The sequence below is a fragment of the Chiloscyllium plagiosum genome, unplaced genomic scaffold, assembly GCF_037043375.1.
Source record: "Chiloscyllium plagiosum isolate Xiang-an unplaced genomic scaffold, Cpla_swu_hap1 HiC_scaffold_28, whole genome shotgun sequence".
NCBI lineage: Eukaryota > Metazoa > Chordata > Chondrichthyes > Orectolobiformes > Hemiscylliidae > Chiloscyllium > Chiloscyllium plagiosum.
The window spans coordinates 36942929-36964169 of record NW_028270166.1 but is presented as its reverse complement, the minus strand read 5'-3'; the positions used below and the strand labels follow the sequence as shown (position 1 = coordinate 36964169).

At 39.6% G+C, this 21241-nt stretch overlaps 1 protein-coding gene across 2 annotated transcripts in view; it reads right to left on the bottom strand.

The window, feature by feature from the left end:
• ubxn6 (UBX domain protein 6) overlaps window positions 1-21241 on the bottom strand; it is a 36851-nt gene that overhangs the window by 4261 nt on the left and 11349 nt on the right. For both annotated transcript variants that reach the window (XM_087976119.1, XM_043720967.2), the window contains 9 exons: window positions 20464-20618; window positions 18914-18972; window positions 17292-17423; window positions 15225-15322; window positions 14298-14373; window positions 11518-11602; window positions 10770-10989; window positions 5915-6045; window positions 589-734 (listed from right to left, as the gene is read on the bottom strand). In XM_087976119.1, the coding sequence (XP_087832245.1) occupies window positions 589-734; window positions 5915-6045; window positions 10770-10989; window positions 11518-11602; window positions 14298-14373; window positions 15225-15322; window positions 17292-17423; window positions 18914-18972; window positions 20464-20551 (1035 nt within the window). In that variant the 5' untranslated portion in view covers window positions 20552-20618. The remainder of the gene's footprint in view (window positions 1-588; window positions 735-5914; window positions 6046-10769; window positions 10990-11517; window positions 11603-14297; window positions 14374-15224; window positions 15323-17291; window positions 17424-18913; window positions 18973-20463; window positions 20619-21241) is intronic.

Sequence of the window (21241 nt, the reverse complement as noted above, 5' to 3'; positions counted from 1 at the left end):
ACGTGGCATTCACTTCTCTCACCTATATATTTGGTGTATATTGGAAATGATTCTGGCCGCAGCACTGATCCCTATGGAACTCCACTAGTTACAGGTTGCCATCCTCAAAATGACCATCTTATCCCAACTCTGTCTTCTCACAGTTAGTCAAGGTCATTACTTAAACCTGTGCTTGCAGTATTGATCATTTCATCGCTCAATCCTTTGGCATGTTCACCATTTGTCTTATGCCCTCGGAACTCAAGCACATGAAACAATCCTGTTAGTGCTCCTGGCATTTGCTATTGTCTACATAGGAAAATACCCAAAATAGGAAACAAAATGAGAATATTGAAAAGAAATCACCAACCCACTTCTTTCTGCAGAAGACAGGAAATTCAAACATTTTTGGTGTACTGAAAGGACAGATGGTTCTTTGCTGTTAGAGTCAAGAGAGACAGATTGTCTTGTTGAGAATAATAGCCAGAAGGAGCACAAACATCAGTAGCAGAGTCAAGGAGCAAGCAGACATGTTCACCCCTAACTTAAGGAACAAAATTGGAGAAACAAAGTTGAATAACTGAAAATGTAATTGTAAAGCAGTTTTACCAGTCCCACTTCAATAAACATTGCAGCTTCATCTTTTAGTTTCTGTCCCCCAGGAGCCATCAGTTCAAAAGGAATCCAGTCTTTATCCAGAACACTGTGGATAAATTCACGAAGGGCTAACACCCTCTCTCGAGCATAGAATGTCCCTGAAAGGGAGAAATGCTGTTAATAAATTTACCAATGTTGTTATCAGATTTTGATAGCCTCAATGCAGTCTCATTTTCTCAAACTGTTGGGATTATTCAAATTTGTTTGTATTTCAAATAACTTCATATGAAAATGTTTTTTGAAGTCTAAATAAAGGAACAGATATGTTAAGAAAGGCATGTTGTTTTTTCACACACATACAATGCAGGAATGAGAAACAAGCCTGTCACTGCTCATGTGGATTATTGGCAATATTCAGTAATAGAGAAGAGAAGAAGAACATACAAAATAGGAGCTGAACAAAGTTATTTGGTCCCCGGAGACTAAGCCACTATTCAGTAAGATTGTGACGGATCTCAGATGTTCCTTTGTGAGCTGTTCTCATACCCCAGAATCCTTTAGAACACAGCTTGAATATACTCAACGACTGAATATTCATAGTTTTAGAGTCATAGAGATGTACAGCATGGAAACAGACCCTTTGGTCCAACCCGTCCATGCCGACCAGATATCAGTCCCACCTGCCTTATCCCTTCAAACCCTTCCTATTCATATACCCATCCAAAAGCCTCTTAAATGTTGCAATTGTACCAGCCTCCACCACTTCCTCTGGCAGCTCATTCCATACACATACCACCCTGTGTGTGAAAAGGTTACCCCTTAGGTCTCTTTTATATCTTTCCCCTCTCACCCTAAACCTATGCCCTCTAGTTCTGGACTCCCCGACCCCAGGGAAAAGACTTTGTCTATTTACCCTATCCATGCCCCTCATGATTTTATAAATCTCTATAAAGGTCACCCCTCAGCCTCTGATGCTCCAGGGGAAACAGCCCCAGACTGTTCAACCTCTCCCTATAGCTCAAATCCTCCAACCCTGGCAATGTCCTTGTAAATCTTTTCTGAACCCTTTCAAGTTTCACAACATCTTTCCGATAGGAAGGAGACCAGAATTGCACGCAATATTCCAACAGTGGCCTAACCAATGTCCTGTACAGCCACAACATGACCTCCCAACTCCTGTACTCAGTACTCTGACCAATAAAGGAAAGCATACCAAACGCCTTCTTCACTATCCTATCTACCTGCGACTCCACTTTCAAGGAGCTATGAACCTGCACTCTCAGGTCTCTTTGTTCAGCAACACTCCCATTACCATTAAGTGTATAAGTCCTGCTAAGGTTTGCTTTCTCAAAATGCAGCACCTTGCGTTTATCTGAATTAAACTCCATCTACAACTTCTCAGCCCATTGGCTCATCTGTTGTTATCTGAAGTAACCTTCTTCGCAGTCCACTACACCTCCAATTTTGGTATCATCTGCAAACTTACTGACTGTACCTCTTATGCTCACATCCAAGTCATTTAATGTAAATGACAAAAAGTAGTCAAAACCTTGCTAACTGGTCTCCCGTGGGGAACCTTGTTGAACGCCTTACTGAAGTCCATATAGATCACATCTACCGCTCTGCTCTCATCAATCCTCTTTGTTACTTCTTCCAAAAACTCAATCAAGTTTGAGGGAGGATTTCCCACACACAAAGCCATGTTGACTATCCTGAATCAGTCCTTGCCTTTCCAAATACATGTACATCCTGTCCCTCAGGATTCCCTCCAACAACTTGCCCACCACGGACGTCAGGCTCACTGGTCTATAATTCCCTGGCTTGTCCTTACCACCCTTCTTAAACAGTGGCACGTTAGCCAACCTGCAGTCTTCCAGCACCTCACCTGTGACTATCCATGATACAAATATCTCAGCAAGAGGCCCAGCAATCACTTCTCTAGCTTCCCACAGAGTTCTAGGGTACACCTGATCAGGTTTTGGGGAATTATCCACCTTTATGCATTTCAAGACATCCAGCACTTCCTCCTCTGTAATATGGACATTTTGCAAGATATCACCATCTCTTTCCCTATATCCTATATCTTCCATACCCTCAATAAATACTGATGCAAAATACTCGTTTAGTATCTCCCCCATTTTCTGCGGCTCCACACAAAGGCCACCTTGCTGATCTTTGAGGGGCCCTATTCTCTTCCTAGTTACCCTTTTGTTTGTAAAAAACCCTTTGGATTCTCCTTAATTCTATTTGCCAAAGCTACCTCATGTCCCCTTTTTGCCCTCCTGATTTCCCTCTTAAGTATACTCCTACTGCCTTTATACTCCTCTAAGGATTCACTCGATCTATCTTGTCTATACCTTACATATGCTTCCTTCTTTTTCTTAACCAAACCCTCAATTTCTTTCGTCATCCAGCATTCCCTATACCTACCAGCCTTTCCTTTCACCCTGACAGGAATATACTTTCTCTGGATTCTCGTTATCTCGTTCCTGAAGGCTTCCCATTTTCCAGCCATCCCTTTACCTATGAACATCTGCCCCCAATCAACTTTTGAAAGTTCTTACCTAATACTGTCAAAATTAGCCTTTCTAAGCAATTGAAGAAAGTTCCCATCCAGCACTAAATAGCCAATCCCTTTTTCTAAGGTTGAGACCCCGTGCTCTCGGTTGTCCAGGTTGAGAAAATATCTTGTCATCATCTACCCAGTCAGGCCCCTTAGAAATGTCACATCTTTCAAATGAATAACCTTTCATTCCCTAAAATTGGACAAACACAGGTCTTGTAAAAATCACTCTCTCCTGAAAGGACAATCCTTTCATCACTTGAGTGAACCTTCATGGCATTTCACAGAAACATACATAGAAAAAAGTGAGCAGGAGTAAGCCAATTGACTCTTCAATCCTGTGCTGAATTCAATATGGTCATGGTTCATCATTCAATTTGCTATCCTGTTCCAACTTCGCCCCATACCCTTTAATCCCTTTAACCTTAAGAACGAGATCCAATTCTTTTTGAAAACAGTCAACGTTTTGACTTCAACACCTTTCTTGGGAGAGCATTCCAAAAGCACACCACACTCTGCGTGAAGAAATTTCTCATGTCAGTCTGAAAAGCCCATATCCTTAAACTGTGACCCTGGTTCTCAGGAACATTCTTTCCACATTTACCTTGTTTAGTCCTGTTAGAGTTTTTCATGTTTCTACGAGACCCCACATCCACCCCATAATTCTTAACTCCAGTGAATATTGTCCTAACTATATTCCTATTTCTATAGTCCTAATCCACAGTTGCCTTATGCTTGGTTGCACATTATCCATACCCAGAACACCCCTCCCGAAGAAAAGGAGACCAAAACTGCATACAAAACGCCAGGTATGGCCTGATGAAAGCCCTTAGAATTGCAGCAAGATATCTCTGCTCCTGTACTCAAATCGTCTCATTATGAAGGTCAACATACCATTTCTTTATCACCTGCTGCACATGCCTGCTTACATGCAGCAAATGGTGTCAAAGGAAACAGAGGTCTTGCAGCACACCCCCTTTTCCAAATTTATTGCCATTCAGTTAATAAATTTCCTGCTTTCGATACCAAAGCGGACAACATCACATTTAACTAAATTAGATTTCATTTGCCCACTCATTCAACTTGTGCAAATCACACTGAAGCATCCCTACATCCTCATCATAGCACACACTCTCAAGGGTCATTTCCCCTTAGGTAATGAGGCCAAATCTGTAACCCAGGTATGGCCTAACCAATGTCTGTTTAATTACAGCGAGACTTTTCTTTTAGCTGTTGTACCACACTGCCTTTGTAACAAAAATCTAACATATCATTTGGTCTCCTATTGCTTGTAGTACCTGCAGTTAACTTTGTGATTCATTTCCAATGATGCCAATTCTCCTCTAAATGCAAACATTTCCCAGTCTCTCACTATGCTTTTATATTTTTCTGACCAAAAATGGATAATTTCACACTTCACCACACTGTTACCCATCTCCCATATTCTTGCCCACTCCCAATCTCTGTTGAGTAACAAATCTCGTAGTCCAAGTTATTAACATTAATTGTAAATAGCTGAGACTCATACTGACATTTTCAGTGTCCCACTAGTTACCATCTGCCAAGCTAAAAATGTCCCATTTATTTCTCCTCTTGATTTAGCATACATTTGCCACTCCTCAGTCCATGTTCATATTATTCCAATTCATAATATCCAATCTTGTGTAAGAACATTGCATGGTACTTTACACCTACTGCTCCCCGGTCCACCTCATAGCACACACTTGTATCCTCAAAAGAAACTCAAAATCATTAAACGCTATTTCCCTTCTGTAAACACATTATGAATCTGTTCATGGTACTATAATTTTCTCATTGTTCTGTTCCCAATTCTATAATAAATTTGTAGTATTTTATCTACTGCTGCTTTCTCTCTTCTTTCTTAAACAGCAGGGTTGAGAAAGTTTGCTACTTTCCAACCTTCAAGACCCATTCTCGAACCAGATAAACCCTGGAAGATAGAGACCTATATATCCAATAGCTGTGCAGCACCCATTTTGAAACCCTAGGATGTCAGCTGTTCTGTCCAAAGAATTTGTGACTATTTAATTTCAATAATTTCTCCAGCATTATTTCTTTACTTATATTGATTCTCAGTAGACCTTTGAGTCTCCATTATTTTCTCATAGGTTATTTCTGTCTCCCCCCATGAAGCCAATGTCTCTGCAAATTCTTCACTTCCCATCACCATTTCACTTGCTTCCAACTTTAATGGGCCCAAATTTGCTGTAGCTCATCTCTTTTTCCATATCTATAAAAGTGTCGCAGTCTGTTTCTATGTTTCTTTCTAGTTCTACTCAAGAACTCTTAAAAAAAAAAAATTCTACTCATTCTATTTGCTCTAAAGTTCCCAATTCTCATATTTATCCCTCTTTTTGCTGACATCACAGACCTCTCTTCCTTTGACCTAATACCACTTCAAATGTTTCTTGTACGTCTCCACTTGAGAGTCAAGTCATTTGAACCTACATACGGAAGTCAGAGAAGATTTGTGCATAATACATAATATAAGCTGGTATAAAAATTGTGTTTTTTAATTCTTCTAACATTCCAGGGGCTATATAATGCATGTATGTCACAATTCTGCTATTAGATATTTGGTTGTACATCTTTGTAAGAGAAGATGAATTAATTGCATACAGCACTGCAGGATTTGAAAGAATTGGAACAAATATTAGATTACATCAAGAAACTAGTGAATTGACATTTTTTGATGGATTTAAAGCTCCTAACAGCACCACCAACTGACTTCAGATTTCCAAATTGAGAGGTTACCTTGTAAAATGTATCCATCTGGGAACCTGACGCGCAAGAGAGTGTAGTTATATTTCTTCAACTCCCTCTGTTCGTCTCTCTCCCGCATAGCTTTAGTTCTCAGTTTGGTCATCCTATCCACAGCTTCTGATCTGCCATAAAACAATTGGGTAATTGTACATTATACTTTAATTATGATAAAGATGATCTAAATAGCCAATGTAGTACTCAACATAGAAACAAAAACAAATTGCTCTGAAAAACTCAGCAGGTCTGGCAGCATCTGTGGAAAGAAAGCAGAGCTAATATTTTGGGTCCAGAACACGATGGCACAGTGGTTAGCACTGCTGCCTCACAGCGCCAGAGACCCGGGTTCAATTCCCGCCTCAGGCAACTATCTGTGTGGAGTTTGCACATTCTCCCCGTGTCTGCGTGGGTTTCCTCCAGGTGCTCCGGTTTCCTCCCACAGTCCAAAGATGTGCAGGTTAAGTGAATTGGCCAAGTTAAATTGCCCGTAGTGTTAGGTGAAAGGGTAAATGTAGGGGAATGGGTCTGGGTGGGTTGCTCTTCGGAGGGTCGGTGTGGACTTGTTGGACCGAAGGGCCTGTTTCCACACTAAGTAATCCAATCTAATCTAAGCCGAAATTTGCCAGTAATTTCTGTTCTTGTTTCTGATTTCAGCATTTGTAGTTTTTTTTTTTTAAGTATTCAGGTGTAGCACTGGATTAAAGACCAAGTTGAATTCCAGGTCTTAGCTAGCATAGGACTAACAGTTGACTTATGTCTTGGATAGCGAGAGGAAAGCAATTAGAGTCGATATTTTCAATCGACTCGCTCAGCCATGTTCTGACATAACTTAAGCTAGTGGGACTTGAACCTGTGCCTTTTAGCAGAGAGGTAGGGATACTACCGTTGTGCCACAAGACCCTCAAAACAATTACTGAGTAAACCACACAGAAACAGGGTATTCAGCCAACTGGTCTGTGCAGTTGTTTATGCTCCAGACAAGTCCAGTTCCCACTTCATTTCACCTATCTTCATACTTTCTATTCATTTCCCCCTCATGTGCATATCTAGCTTCTCCTTAAATGCATTTATGTTCTTTGCCTTTATTACTCAGGTGTTCACTCCAAGTTCCACATTCTAACCACTCAGATTCCCTGCTGTGTGGAAGCAGGTCATTCGGCCCATTGAGTACACACCGACCCTCAGAACAGCACCCCATCCAGATCGATCTCTTAGCCTATCCCTGTAACCCTGCATTTCCCACAGCAAATCCATCTAACTTGCACATCCCAGGACACTATTGGCAATTTAGCATGGCCAATCCACTCTCACCTACACACCTTTGTCTGTGGGAAGAAACTGGAGCACCTAGAGGAAACCAACGCAGACACAGGGACAAAGTGCAAACTCCACACACAGTCGCCGAGAGTGGTATCAAACCCGGGTCCCTGGCACTGTGAAGCAGTAGTGCTAACCACTGAGCCACCCCAACTAATGGGTTTAAGGTGTTTGTACAGAATTCCTTATTGGGTTTAATCAGTGAGTTTACGTTTACAACAAAAAAATCTTTACAGTTATCATAGCTCAACTGTAAATGGTCATTTCACAGTATTCTCTTTTCTGGAATAAAACAACCCAAACTGTTCATTTTTTCCTGATGGAATCTCCCAACTCCAACATGACCCTGGCAAATCATTTTTGCACCTTTGTAATAGTATAAACAGAGAATAGAAATAATCACAGTACTAACTAAGATTCAGGCATTCTATCACTGGCCCTGGACTCATTAAGAAAAAAAAAATTAGATGAAAACTATTGAAAAATAAATTGATTCTGCTGTAGTGCTTTTCACATCTCAAAACAGCCCAAAAAAGTGTTTTACAATAGAATCACTTTTTCAAATCTTATGCTTTTTTTAAACTAAGTGCAAGTTGTGTTGGGTTCTCTGGAGAGATTCTTGGTTTTTCTTAACCACTCATCATTAATTACCGATCCCACCCTTATTCCATCCGCATCTCACCATGCTCCTTTCCTGGAACAACATACCACACCTTGGATATCTACTGAAAGACCAGCACCCTGGTGCCTTTGCCATATTTAAAAAGGCCACTTCAGTCAGACAAACAGTGGCATTCCAAAGCCATCCTGCTCAGCCAAGGACTGAATCTTAACATATTGGAGGAGAGGATGGCACGTGATTCTCTAAGTGACCTGAAGGCCATGGTCGCGAAGGTGGTGCAAAAGTAGAGGACCCTTTTTCCAAAAGGACTGGCAAAGATGGTTGCATCACCAGATCGTGGCAACCTGGTCAGGGCCATCTCCAGGAATGGCCAACACGGCTGAAAGAAGGTCTATGATCTTTTCTGTTTGAACAGAGAGAGGCCGCGCTCTTGTTTCTGCAACCTCACAAATACTATCTCTGCTATTGCACATACCTTCCACCATGGTTCATGATCTACCTCTGGCACTCCTGCCTGCAGCATCATCCTGCACCTGCTTTGATTTCCCCCAAGCTCCTACACGACCTGACACTGAGACACTGCTTGCTGCACATGCAGTGTGCATACCCCCCACATGATGCAGGTGTGAAATGGACATAGTATGGTGTCCTGCAGAATGAATGTACTTCCCCATGACCGAGGACTGCTGACCAATAAGACAAGCTGTCTGCTTATGACTGCGCTAACTGGCAATGGCATGGCGAGGATGCTGCAGGCAGGCAGGGAGGTACTACGTGAGTGAGTGCTTGGAAGGAAACTTGCAGCCATGAAATGCAGCCTGGTCCAGTCAGCAAGATGAGTATCTATACATGCAAAAGAAGTGTTCTTGCAGCAGCTTTTTAATACTAATTACTACTGAGCTTTCAAATCAAAGTCTGTGTTTCCTAAACAGCCTGCAAGTTGATCAGAGAGGTGCCAGGATGGTCACGAGGAGTTGCTAAATGTCAGATGCCAATGTCCATGCCCAAAGGATGTGTGGGGCTGGTGGCCATTGGATCATGCCCCAAGATAATGTTTGGTGCTGGTCATAAGGAGGTTGATCGCAGTGTTATGAAGTTGAAGGCGTCAATTGTACCTTTGAGAGCGAGAGAGAGAATGTTGTTCTGAACTGAGAGGTTACAAGCACCTGTATATATGACTAGATGGCAGTCCCAGAGTGTACTGGAAAATTGAAAATATTTAACATTTGGCTGTGAAATGGATACCTGAGCTTTGGTTGCTGTTTTGACAATAATTTAAACTGGTTAAATTCAAATTGATGCCCAGAGAAACTAAAATCCAAAATGGAGTTTGAATTTATTGGTTCAATTTTGGCAAAACAATCAGCTGATCCAATGTTTGGGGTGGTGTAAAATGCAGACATTTTGAACATTGGTCAGAGAGCAACTGCCATCAAGAAAGGAACTGGACAGCTAATTGCCCATCTAACGTGTTGCTCTTCAAGAAATTAGGCAACACTCTCAACCAAAAAGGTACCTTTTCATGTGAAACATACTCGCAGTAAAAAGAAAGCTGATGACCCTGGGAGATCCTCAGCTGGAAGAGGGAAGACACAGCAGACCACAGCGACTGTGTGGTTTTGAAATTAAGTTGATGTAGTTTTAATAAATGTCTTATTGGAACGGTATATTGTTATAGAGTTGGAGGCAGACTTTAAATAGTGGAATTTGGGAGTTCTCTTTCACTCATTTTAACAGATTACAAGTTTTTCTAGGTGTTCAGTTTAATTAACAGAGGGGTTCACCTCCATGTCGTAACAGCAACCAGGAGCAATCTGAAATCTTCAGGTACCTGCCCTGATTTCCATAACAATTTCTTGATGTCTAGCTTGTTTGGTGAATTTGTGTTAGAAAGTGGAATATTAGTGAGGCACATTGAGTCACTATGAAGGCATACATCAAGCCATAATCCCTCCTAATTGACAACTGACCACTTCCTGCTATCGAGAAAGTTGCTTCACCAGTTAGCAAATGCATAAAAACATGCACCGAGTTGTTCCCAACACAGAGATGGGCGATGTCAGTTTCTTGTCTGATTCTGCCACAAATATCATATTCCATTGAGTCACTGTTTTGTAAGCGACCATAGGAGCATACAGAAAGTCCCATCTACCACAAATACTTAATGTAATTTTGAGGATGGGAAGAGAACTTAATGGGTTTTTAAAAAAATGACCAAACAGCAGCACCAAATGCTGGTCGTGGCTCTCTTCCTCCACATTACAAATCAAATGTGCCAATTTTTCATTGTACTGTCACTAAGGGATACATGTCCACAAGAAGACTCATGCGTCAGGAGCTGGTAACACCACCATAATACTAAAGCAACTTTCTTAGGATTAAGACTGTAAAGAAAATTTCCCAAAATCATATGTAGGAGCAGCTGAGTTCCATGGGACACAGAGCAGATATCTGTCATTTACTGTGCAAAAGTGGAAGAATGCAAAACTGTTTAACTGCTGTAGAATGCAGAACAGTGGAAACAGTGATAACAGAGTTTCCACTGTACTCAGCAACTGGAACACACACTACAACAAAAGCAAAAGAAAACAAGCTTTGAATGATTTTTTTTTTAGGCAAGGCATTTTTTGCTAAAATGATCTGTTAACTTGACTCATTTCGGAGTTAGAAGTTGGAGAATTTGAGCACATAAACTAAATCAGACACCCAGTGCAGTCCCATGTGCAGACACAAACGTTCAAACAGATGTGAAACACTGCAGTGAAGAGATGGCTGGGATTAGTACTCTTGTATTGGATGAAACCAGGTCCTCTTTATTCAGACATATCAAGTTTTTAAAAATACACCTACACCTTCAATGATCAAACCAGTAATTTAAATCCAGTAGCACCCGTGTGAATCCAGCCTTACCTCATCAGCTGCTCCCGTTTGATTTCATCAGCAGTCAGGTTGTAGAAGTCATTGGGCAATTCAAATTTTGCTGCCTGTGGTGAAGGGCGAAAAATCTGAATCTGTCGATCTAATTGCGCTCTTACAGGCTCAGCACTTAGAAGCTCACCCTTGTACTGTCTAAGCTCTTCAAATGTGTTGAGAAATTCCTCATTTAGCACATAAAAATCTTCTTCATTTTCTATCATAAAAGATAATAAAGACTTGTTAAATTTCATCATGAAAGGTCAATTTCTAATCACAGGGAAATTTCATTTTGATATTTTCTACTTCTTTGCAGTTCTGGCACTCTATCAAATAAAGGGCCTGCATGACAGCAACTTGATGTATTTATTCACTGTCACTGCAGTTATAACTCTGGGCTAGCCCCAGAGACAAACTGAAGATACTAGCTAAGAAAACTAGGCTATGCAATGGGTATATAGTGTTGAAGAGATGGGGTGGAAAGAACCTTTGCATCAAGGTGTCATATTGCAGTGTCACTTAAGGTTATCAAATGATAATAGGTAGTGCAACTTGCCATCAGTTTTCTCTGGTGATTGAAGAGTATTTCAGCCCAGTGGGGTTCATACTTTGCAAAACAGGCACTAATCTACCTTTATACTACACAGATGCACACTATTTCAGCAATTTGGCAGGTCATGCCACACAGTGGTTGATCAGGAGAAAATTGAACACAATACTTTTTTAGGTGCAGATTCATGATTACCTTGTCCTGCTACTTGTAATGTTTTCCTTTCAAACCCAATCGACTGTAAAAATTCATGCGTTCCTTCCAGTTCAGAGATCCTTTCCTTAGAGAGAGAGCACAAGAGAGCAAGAGAATGTAAAAGGGATCAAAAAGAAGGAAAGAGGCAAAGAAAGAGAAAATGAGCAAGAGGCAAAAGAAAGAATACTTTAATGTGCACCTGCTCAAAAATTTGACTGCTAACTCACCTAACTTCCTATTTGCATTGACAAGAATAAACCAACATATCAATTACAACTGGATAATTCTTGAAGGACCACAGAAGGGCAGATGCATCATCATAATGAATTACAGTGAACTAGCTACACCACAAACTAGAAGCACGGCAAAGTTATTAGTCTCAACTGAGTATGTTTAGTCATTATGGAGCAATGTCATTAAGATACCAAAAACTAAAGGTGCTGCAAAAACAGGTCTCTAGTACCAGAAGAGAGGTTAAATCATGAGAGAGTTTGGAGAAGATTTGTAGCTCAGGTTGACGTTCTGGATCTAAGTTTGCTCGCTGAGCTGGAAGGTTCATTTTCAGATGTTTTGTCACCATACTAGGTAACATCATCAGTGAGCCTCCGGTGAAGCCTTCACTGGAAGCTCACTGATGTTACCTACGTTGGTGACAAAACGTCTGATAATGAACCTTCCAGCTCAGCGAGCAAACTTACATCCAGGTTAATTCGTTATACACCGTATTTGAAAAGGTGAGAGATAAAAGGGCATTACAAATATAAATTGCAACTGCGAAGATTTGTCCAGAGCTCTGGGGCAAACTAAACAACAGCAGGGCAAAGTGGAATGCAAATATACTACTTAAAAGACAAATATTAGGATGCACATCATTCAAGAACATGAAATGGTTTAATAAAAGCATAATACTATGGATGCTGGACATCTGAAGAACAGAAAACAGCTGGAGAAACTCAGCAGGTCTGGCAACATCTGTAGAGCGAGAAACAGAATTAATGTTTTGAGTCCCAGTGACTCATATTCATTTCTTCAATGCTTACTAATTTTAATACAGCATGAAAGTCTTTCTGTTGGGGAAATGCAAATACCCTGAAATCATTCAAGTAGTAATTGTGGCAGTAATGGTGATTCTGTAGTTTGCCAGCAGATGATGTAATTAATGGATTCAATACACTCTTGCTTGTACACACATAGTGGCAGTCATGAACATTCATTTTGGAATAAAATGACTTTTTCTTTGCAGCCTAGAATGAAGGAGATTTGGGTTTATGTATTTGTGGTAGAGGTAGTTTGAAACTCTCCCAGAAGTGGCAATGAACACGGAATCAATTGTTAAATTTAAATCAAAGATAGATAATACCTTTGCTTAACAAAAAAATTAAGGTGTATGGGCCAAAGGCATTAGGTCACAGATCAGCTATGATCCCATTGATTGGCAGAGCGTGTTTATAGGGTTTTTGGGAGGGGGGGGGGGGGGGTGCGCGGCTTGTCAGTAGTGGGGGCAGTCTGGGTGGGATACTCTTCGGATGATTGGTATGGACTCAATGGGCTGAATGGCCTGCTTCTATACTGTTGGGATTCTATGATTCTATGACTTTCATCTATAATGCTGAGGATCTCAGCGAATGCTGGAGGTGAAGCATTCATTTGGAATTAGACTAAACATTTGCAAGTAAACCTGTTTTTGCATTTTGTGGCAACTTTTCCCACTGACAATAGGTATATGAACATTTCAAGTCATGTGAGTGCCAGAATCTTTGGTGAAATTATTTTCTGACCAGTCATGAAACAATTCCTCATACATACAGGACACCAGGGTGCCTTCTGATTCCATTTCAATTGTGGATAACGCTCAGGGAAATTATATACTGTTTACATTAAGCACAGAGAATGTCTAGAGTTCAGATAGAGTACAAGGAACCAATTGCAACATCTAACAATAGTGTGTCTGTTTTGAAAATATTTGGACATCAGGGCACTCCATTTACCATCACCTTCAAAATATTTTTAGGAAATTAAAAGTAGTCAATTTTCTCCCAAAGGATAAGTGCTTCTGTTAACTGTGACACAAGTCAGAAAGGTGACAGAATACTCTCTACGTACCTGGACAGCTCTACTCAAGGATCCAGGACAAAATAAGCCTGCTTGATAAACATCCTACCTGCTGCAATCAACAGTCACCCACTTAATTGCTAATGTATAATGACAGGTACATGTACCATCGACAAAATGTACTACAACAACTTGCTCAGATGCTTTGACAGCACCTTCCAAACCCACAACCTCCACCACCAACTACAACAAGAGCAGCAGATTAGTGGGAACACCTCCATCTAAAAGATCCCCTCCAAGCAACACCACATTCTGATTTCGAATGATATCACTATTCCTTCATGGTCACTCAGCCAAAATCCTGGAACTCCTTTCTTAACAGTATAGTGGGCATTCTTACTCCCACATTGACTGCAGCAGTTTAAGGCAGAGCACACAACCACCTTCTTCAGGGCAACTAAGGACCTGCAACAAATAAGGGTCTAGCCAGGAATACCCCCACCCCAGGAACATGTTTTAGAAGAAAAAAGGTTCCGATTAGGAACACTGGTGTAATATGGCTGAATCAATTATTAAATACTTTTGTCTGTATTTTGAGAGATTTTGTTTCAATTCCATCCATTTTCCTCTGAAAGTATCAAAACAATGGACATGACAAAACTGGCTAAAATCAGCATTCCAAACCAACTGGTTTTGAGAAGAGTGAAAGAAAACGGATTAGTTTTTACCTGGAAGATTTTATTTTGCAACTTGATTTTTCTGTATTTCTCTTCACTTGGATTATTGCATATGTTATCAATGTATCTGTAATTTAATATAAAGTTTACATAGTTTAGAGGTATGTAGACAAACTTGGATTTGTTTTTCTTTAATAAGACAGGAAAAACACAAACTGAAATAGAAGTGGAGAATGCTGGAAAAGGCGTTTTGGATCTATTAGCATATTAGAGATTAAAAATATATTCTTTCAAACAGTAATGGGATAGAAGGCAAAGTACAAGCCATTATGGATGGAAACAGAGCGAAAGGGCGAGTTGGAGCAAGGAAGGTGGATGGTGTGACCAAAGAAAGCCATAGCTCACAAGCTTCTCTATGGCTATGTTTATTTTTCAGAGAAATTCATAGCATAAAGAAAAGTTGAAGTAAATCCAAAAAAAAGTTCAGGAGGATTTTCTTTACTCAGAGAATAGGATGCAGAACATCCTGCGACAAGGAGTAACTGAGGCAGACAGACAGAATGTACCTTCAAGAATGCCAGATAAGTATGAGGGACAAAGCATCAAAAATAATATGTTGGGGTGAGATGAGGCAAGCTGGGAGACAGCCTGTATGGAGCATGCACACTAGTAGGAATCTTTTGGGCCAAATGACCTGTTTCAAAGCGATACCTTAAAACAACATGCAAATATTCAAGTGGTTTACTTATATTTCATAATATTTATTACAATAAATTTATTCCACTAGCCACCTAAACCATATTCCCAAGTACAGTTTAACACTAACGAAATTTGAACTAACTAACTAACTGGTGACCATATGTGTTAGAGTTTCCACAAAGCTTCAAGACTGAAATGCAGACAACAAATACAATTACATTTCAGTATTGCCATGGTTAGAAATGAATCAAACGGAAACAGTATTTGTCTTTTACTTACTTGCCAAGAGTTTCACAAGCAACCTTTACTTTCTCTTTATCTTTGTTAAACGTGTGAATCATCATTATGGAGGCTCGCACAGGATCATCAGCAAATTTCTGGATTGGAAATGCATGGTCAACTTAGAAAGGATATTCAATCATAACAATATGCACTTTTAATATCTGAAGTGTCTCATTGAGAAAAAGCAAGGGAATGGACACAAAGCAATGTGCAAGGTTACAAGTAACAAAAGGCCTGATTTTAAAAGATGATAGAGATAGAAAGCCTGCAATGCCAACCACAACCATTAAAAGGACTTTTACAGATTGTAGACAACTGATTAAAAATTCAATATTACCAGATTCCCAATCCTGATCATTTCCATTTCACTTTGAAATGGATCCTTTCAGGTGTCAGTTACCTTGCAGTGCATCACCTGAATGACTATTATATGCATGGATAAACCTCAACAGCAAATACAGGGACAATATCAAATTGTCAAGGACACCATGGACCAGCCAGTCCTCACCTAACAAATGTAACTGGATAAGTATAATCGATGTACACAAATATTTTTACACTTCCAGCAGAAAATCACTGTGCAGCCATCACAAGTGAGAATACTGGCTGCATTTCACTTCCCCAGTCCAGAGGTATTGAGGCTTGATGCACAGCCCAAATTGCTAGGCCAGTGAGGTTCCTAGCACATTCAATTAACAAATACATTTGGGTATAAATCTTCTCCAGCATTTAAAAACTGTTCTTTTTTTTTGCAAAAGAAAAACACAATCCTTTGGAAAAACTGGCCCACGAGCCTGCGAAAAGCTAGTGCCTTTTTAAAAGAAGAGCCAATTTATAGGTTCTCAGTTCAAAGTTCTAACAAATTTTATTTCATATTTACCAGGCCAGCCATAGTTTCTATAGCCTTAGATACACTGAATATTCCTTTTCCTCCATTTGTGTTCTGTTTAAAACAACGTCCATTCAAAATCTGCCCACACATCACTTGACAGGGAAGAATTTTAGTCTCCTACCCTGTTGTTTTAGCAGCACCAATTAAACAATCCAGTGAAACCACATCAATGAATGTAAGTAGCTATTATGAGGTCAGCAGGCAGTCACACAAAGAGTCCCTTAAACACAAAGCTAATCTCCAAGCAATTTCAGCTGTACCTTTAGAAAACATTCAGGGAGCCAACACAGGCACAATGGACCAAATGGCCCTGTTCTCGACCGTACGATTCCGATTCTAGAACAGAGCTAATGTGAATTCTAAGAGCAAGGTAGGTAAACTCTGCACTTTACTGATTCTTAAAATCTTTCTCGACCCTTTAAAAAGTACTACAGATATCTTTAATGATTTATTCTCAGAGTATGATCCAATCTATGTTATTGACCTTGTTGAGACTTATTTTTTAAAAACCCTGAAGCATTCATGCTACTTTTCATTAACATGATTCATGGAAGTTTTGATCTTTTTCTGGGACATTTCAAAAGGCACAGGAAGTCAGTCAATCAGGTACATTGCCTTGAATAACCTCTAATCCATCTTGGATATGATACTGGCAAACCAAATGGGTAATCTCAATAGTCCAGTTTCACTTTTTTTTTCTCTCACTGTTACTGTTGTCTAGCTAAACGCATTATTCTGGGTTGCCAGTCCAGCCTGCTAACAGTGTTGACTCTGGCAGGACTGTGTCTTTTCACAGGCACTAGGCATGCATTGGCATATAGTCAGATGGATTACTCTTCCCATACAAGTGTCAAGAGTGCCAGCAATTCGCATTGGGTCATCACAGCTGAACGCAATCCCATTTTCATGTGACAACTACAAAAGCTCATTTTAGTAGAAGTCTCTGGGCAATAGCCCAAAACATGAACTCTAGCTTTCACTCTTTAGGAATATAGAATTGAACTGCAGTATCCACGTAGAGTGGGAGGATCTTGTATTGAGCCCACATCACATGGTACAGCGACAGTTTGTTTTCACCCTGAACCCATCCCTTTACAAAAGTCAAAGGAAAACTGATCAAAGGCCATTTTATGAAATACTAGCTTTGTTTCAGAATTGTATCCAAAACCTACCATAAGAATGGCTTCTTTAATGTGTGAATCTCTTTCACTTTTGGAGATTGAAGCATTTGTTAACGGACAGATAAAGTACACACCAGTGACAGAGAAACCACTGCAATCTTCCTTCGCAGCATTACTTGGACCCTAGAAACACAAAGAACTTCATTGTTAGAGTTCATCATTATTCATTTTGATTCCTCCACTATCTCTAATGTGTAAGCTATTCAAAGAGCCATCCAGTAATGGTCAAGCTAGAACCTTCTCTGATTAAACACTAGGTAGAATAAAGATGCGATGTTCCTGTCCATTATAACCTCCATACCCTGCCAGTGACTCAGTGTGTCTCCTTGGCACTGTCTGAAGCTGACCTGGAACATTCTGAGCACTGCTTTCATATTTGACCCCAGAATCAGCTTCTGATAAACATAAATATTACAAGAACACCTACTTGTACCTTCATAATATCAACTGATTCGGTCCTTGCCTCACAGTGTAGGACTGAAACCCTGATTCATGCTTTTATTATCTATAGGCTTGATTATTCAACACAGCCAGACTTCCCATTTTAGACCCTCTGTAAACTTAAGTTCATTCTAAACTCATGTGGTAAGTACCACTACCACTTCATGTCTGCTGACAAACAATAACTCCCAGTTAAGCAACAACTTGGTTTTAAAATTCTCATCCTTGTTTTCAAATTCCCTCCATGGCCTCATCCTCTCCAACTGTACCTGCCTTCAGCCCTTACAACCAGAAGATATGTGTGTTCTTCCAGTTCAAGCCACTTGAGCATCCATGGTTTTGATCACTGACCGCTATTCCTTCAGCTCTGAAATTCCATCCCTAAACTCGGTCTTTTTTTCAGATGTTTGTTAGCATCTAACTCTTCAAACAGATTTTTAGTTAGCTGGCCTAATACACTTTATACAGCTTGGCATCAAATGTTGCTTGATAATGCTTCAGTGAAACAGCCTGATGTGTTTCCCAATGTTAAAAGTGCAACATAAATACAAACTATTGTTGTAGCTTAACATATAGAGCACTGTTCCTTTCTTCAACTGGCTATTAAAATAGTATTGAAGAGAATACCATGACGTTTAAGAACACAGCTGGCAGCAACATTGGGCTGAAGGGGATGTGATGGGTAAGAATGGCAGTTGATTGTTACAAAATTTGTGTAGGAAGACTATTAGAGACAAAGCAAAATTGCACTGTTTGAAAGAATGAAACAATTTGAATTTACAGACATGGGAATTTAATCACTTTGCTTTCCGAAAAACAAAAGTCAGACAATTCAAACTCAAGTTGTGCTGATTAAGAATTGACAATGATTAGGCTTTGATAGTCTGTAATTGATCATTTCTTACAATTTATAGTCACCAAGTACAAAATGATTGGACTGAAGTTAGTAAGAGGAGTAGACATATCCAAGCACTTTGGCACAAATAAGACGCTTTAACACAGTTTACAGATGCAAATTTTATTATTCAGATGCTAGTGAACTTTGAAATTGAGAGTTCCTTTTTCACAAAAATTCTAATTGATAAGAAACAAATACTCTGAAAAGTTAACCAAATACAATTTTTTGGCAACGAGGGAAGACTCCATTTGCGACATATTAGTACAAGATCTACCTGATTGTTTACAGTCTGTGCTTCAGGGAATGCAGCCTCTGCCGTCAGTTCTTTCTTTACTATATTAAAAGTAAAGAAAATTTAGTCAACCACTTCAAAATTTATAATTTTAAAATATACAGTGTCCAATATGAATCAAGGTAACACAAACTAGAGCATCATGCACAGTATTCAAATAACAGTCTTCTTCTGGATAAATTGATTACACACTTCCATGTCAATTCACTGAACAGTTTCTCTCCAAGTCAATTAGGTTTTAAGGGATTTCTCTCTGTTTACCAAGTCTGACTGATGTTGAATTCTGCAATCTGACCACGCAATGCTGTAGGTGGTTTTTAATTCCCTCTGAAGCAACCCAGTATCTCTCTCAGATTTATACAAACAAACAGACAAACACTAAAAAAATTTAAATCCACATTAGATCAGTGGTTCTCAACTGGTCCACTGAGACTTTTCCAGCAGATCCAATGATATAAAGTGCCTATCGAGCACAATAGCCTTTGCAGTGTTAAAGTGGCATATCTAGTTCATCGATAAGTAGAATACCTGCTTTCATAGATACATTATTAAAACACATTCATACAATGGAGCATTATATTGCAACTTAAACTGGGATAGGGTTGTAATACCTGAAATCATTGGAAAAGGAATCTGCAAAGCCAAACAACAGTTTGAAAACCACTCATTCTGAAAATTAAGAGAGTTATCACAATTAAAAAAGATGTTCATTTCTTACCACCACCGTAGGGTCAAGCTGGCATCGAAGTGCCTAGAACACAATGTCTTATTCCAGTTACATCCTAACCAGAGCAGTATGTAGCTTCAATATGGGTATCCACACAACATTTTTTTGCCAATATATCCAACATCCTGTTCAGTTGATTTATTACTGTGTCACTACCCACTAATCAAGTTACATGACCCCCAAGCACACAGGTGGATATTGTGGTCAGTATGGACCAGTTTCGGCTGAAGGACCTGTCTCTGTGCTGTGGGACTCTATGTAACTCCTTATGTTTATCATGATTGTGTTGTGTGATTTTAAACTTTATGTTTAATTTAACCCATATTTCAAAACATAATTTCTTTCCTCCTGCCATCCCGCAGTCTGACACCAACTATTTAAGAACCAAGGAATACAGCTAGAAAGTTTGAATAGTGGTACAAAAGAGAGAGGAAGGAGAAGTTTTCTCACCAAAAATAGTTCAGAGCTTTATACAGAAACAAATCCACTGTATGGTCACCAAGTCTGTTTTTATATTAGAATACAATGCACAATGTTAAATGTCAAGAATAAGGTTAAAATGCAGACTATATACACTTCAAAGTTGTGCAACATTCTTATATCATCTCACTTTCCTTACCACAGGTGTTTATCCGAGTGAATTACAATTCAATCACATTTTATAAGTGCAAGAATCTATCATTTTAATACTGGATTTTAAAATACCTACACAGGAATTACTGTGCATGAATGTCATAGACCCACTAGCAATTGGTAAAACAGTTAAATGGTTCAACATATATTGACTCCTTCTGTATTTACCTACCCTCATTATGTAAATGGCTCGACCCAGTCGTGCTTCGGCCTCTATGCTGTTTAATTTCCAGCCTCGTTAGAGCTGCAGCTGCTGCCATCTGAGCTTCTTCAGCCGGTGGTCTGCGAGGCTTCTCTGGCCCCTTGGATTTGTTTTCTATGGTTTTTCTAAAGAAGACCACAGTCACACGGAATTCATTTGTCATGATGGAGTCTCTCATAATATGTCAGCACACATCCAGTTTATTCGTGAATGCTGCAATAATTCATGCATTGTGCTTTTCTAATTGTTACATGAACTTTCAAATATGACAAGAGTTCAATTTGATAAACAAGTCATGAACAAAAGCAGCACTTGAACGTTTCTCTACAAGTTGCATCATCCTGATTTGGAACTTTACCACTACTCCTTTGCTGTCACAGAGTCAAAAATTAAAACTATCTTGCTAACAAGACTGTGGGTATATGTGCACCACATTTACTGCACTGGTTCAAAAAAAGCAGCTTACCACCACTTTTCCAATTTGGGATGGGAAAGAAATATTGGCCTTGTCAGCAACACTCACATCCTGTTTCGCTTTTTTTTTAAAAAAAAAAGTGAACGGGAAAGGCCATTAAACCCACTCTTCAAGACTGAAGTCATCTCTCAATGCGGTCTTTTTCAATTGTTTTCTCTGAAAATTTATTCCCAGGTCAGATTGAGCACATGGGAAAGTGGTGCTTATGAAAACTGTTTCTCTCGCAATTTCTTGCAGAGCTGTAGACCAGTGTTAATTGCCTCTCCCCCTATT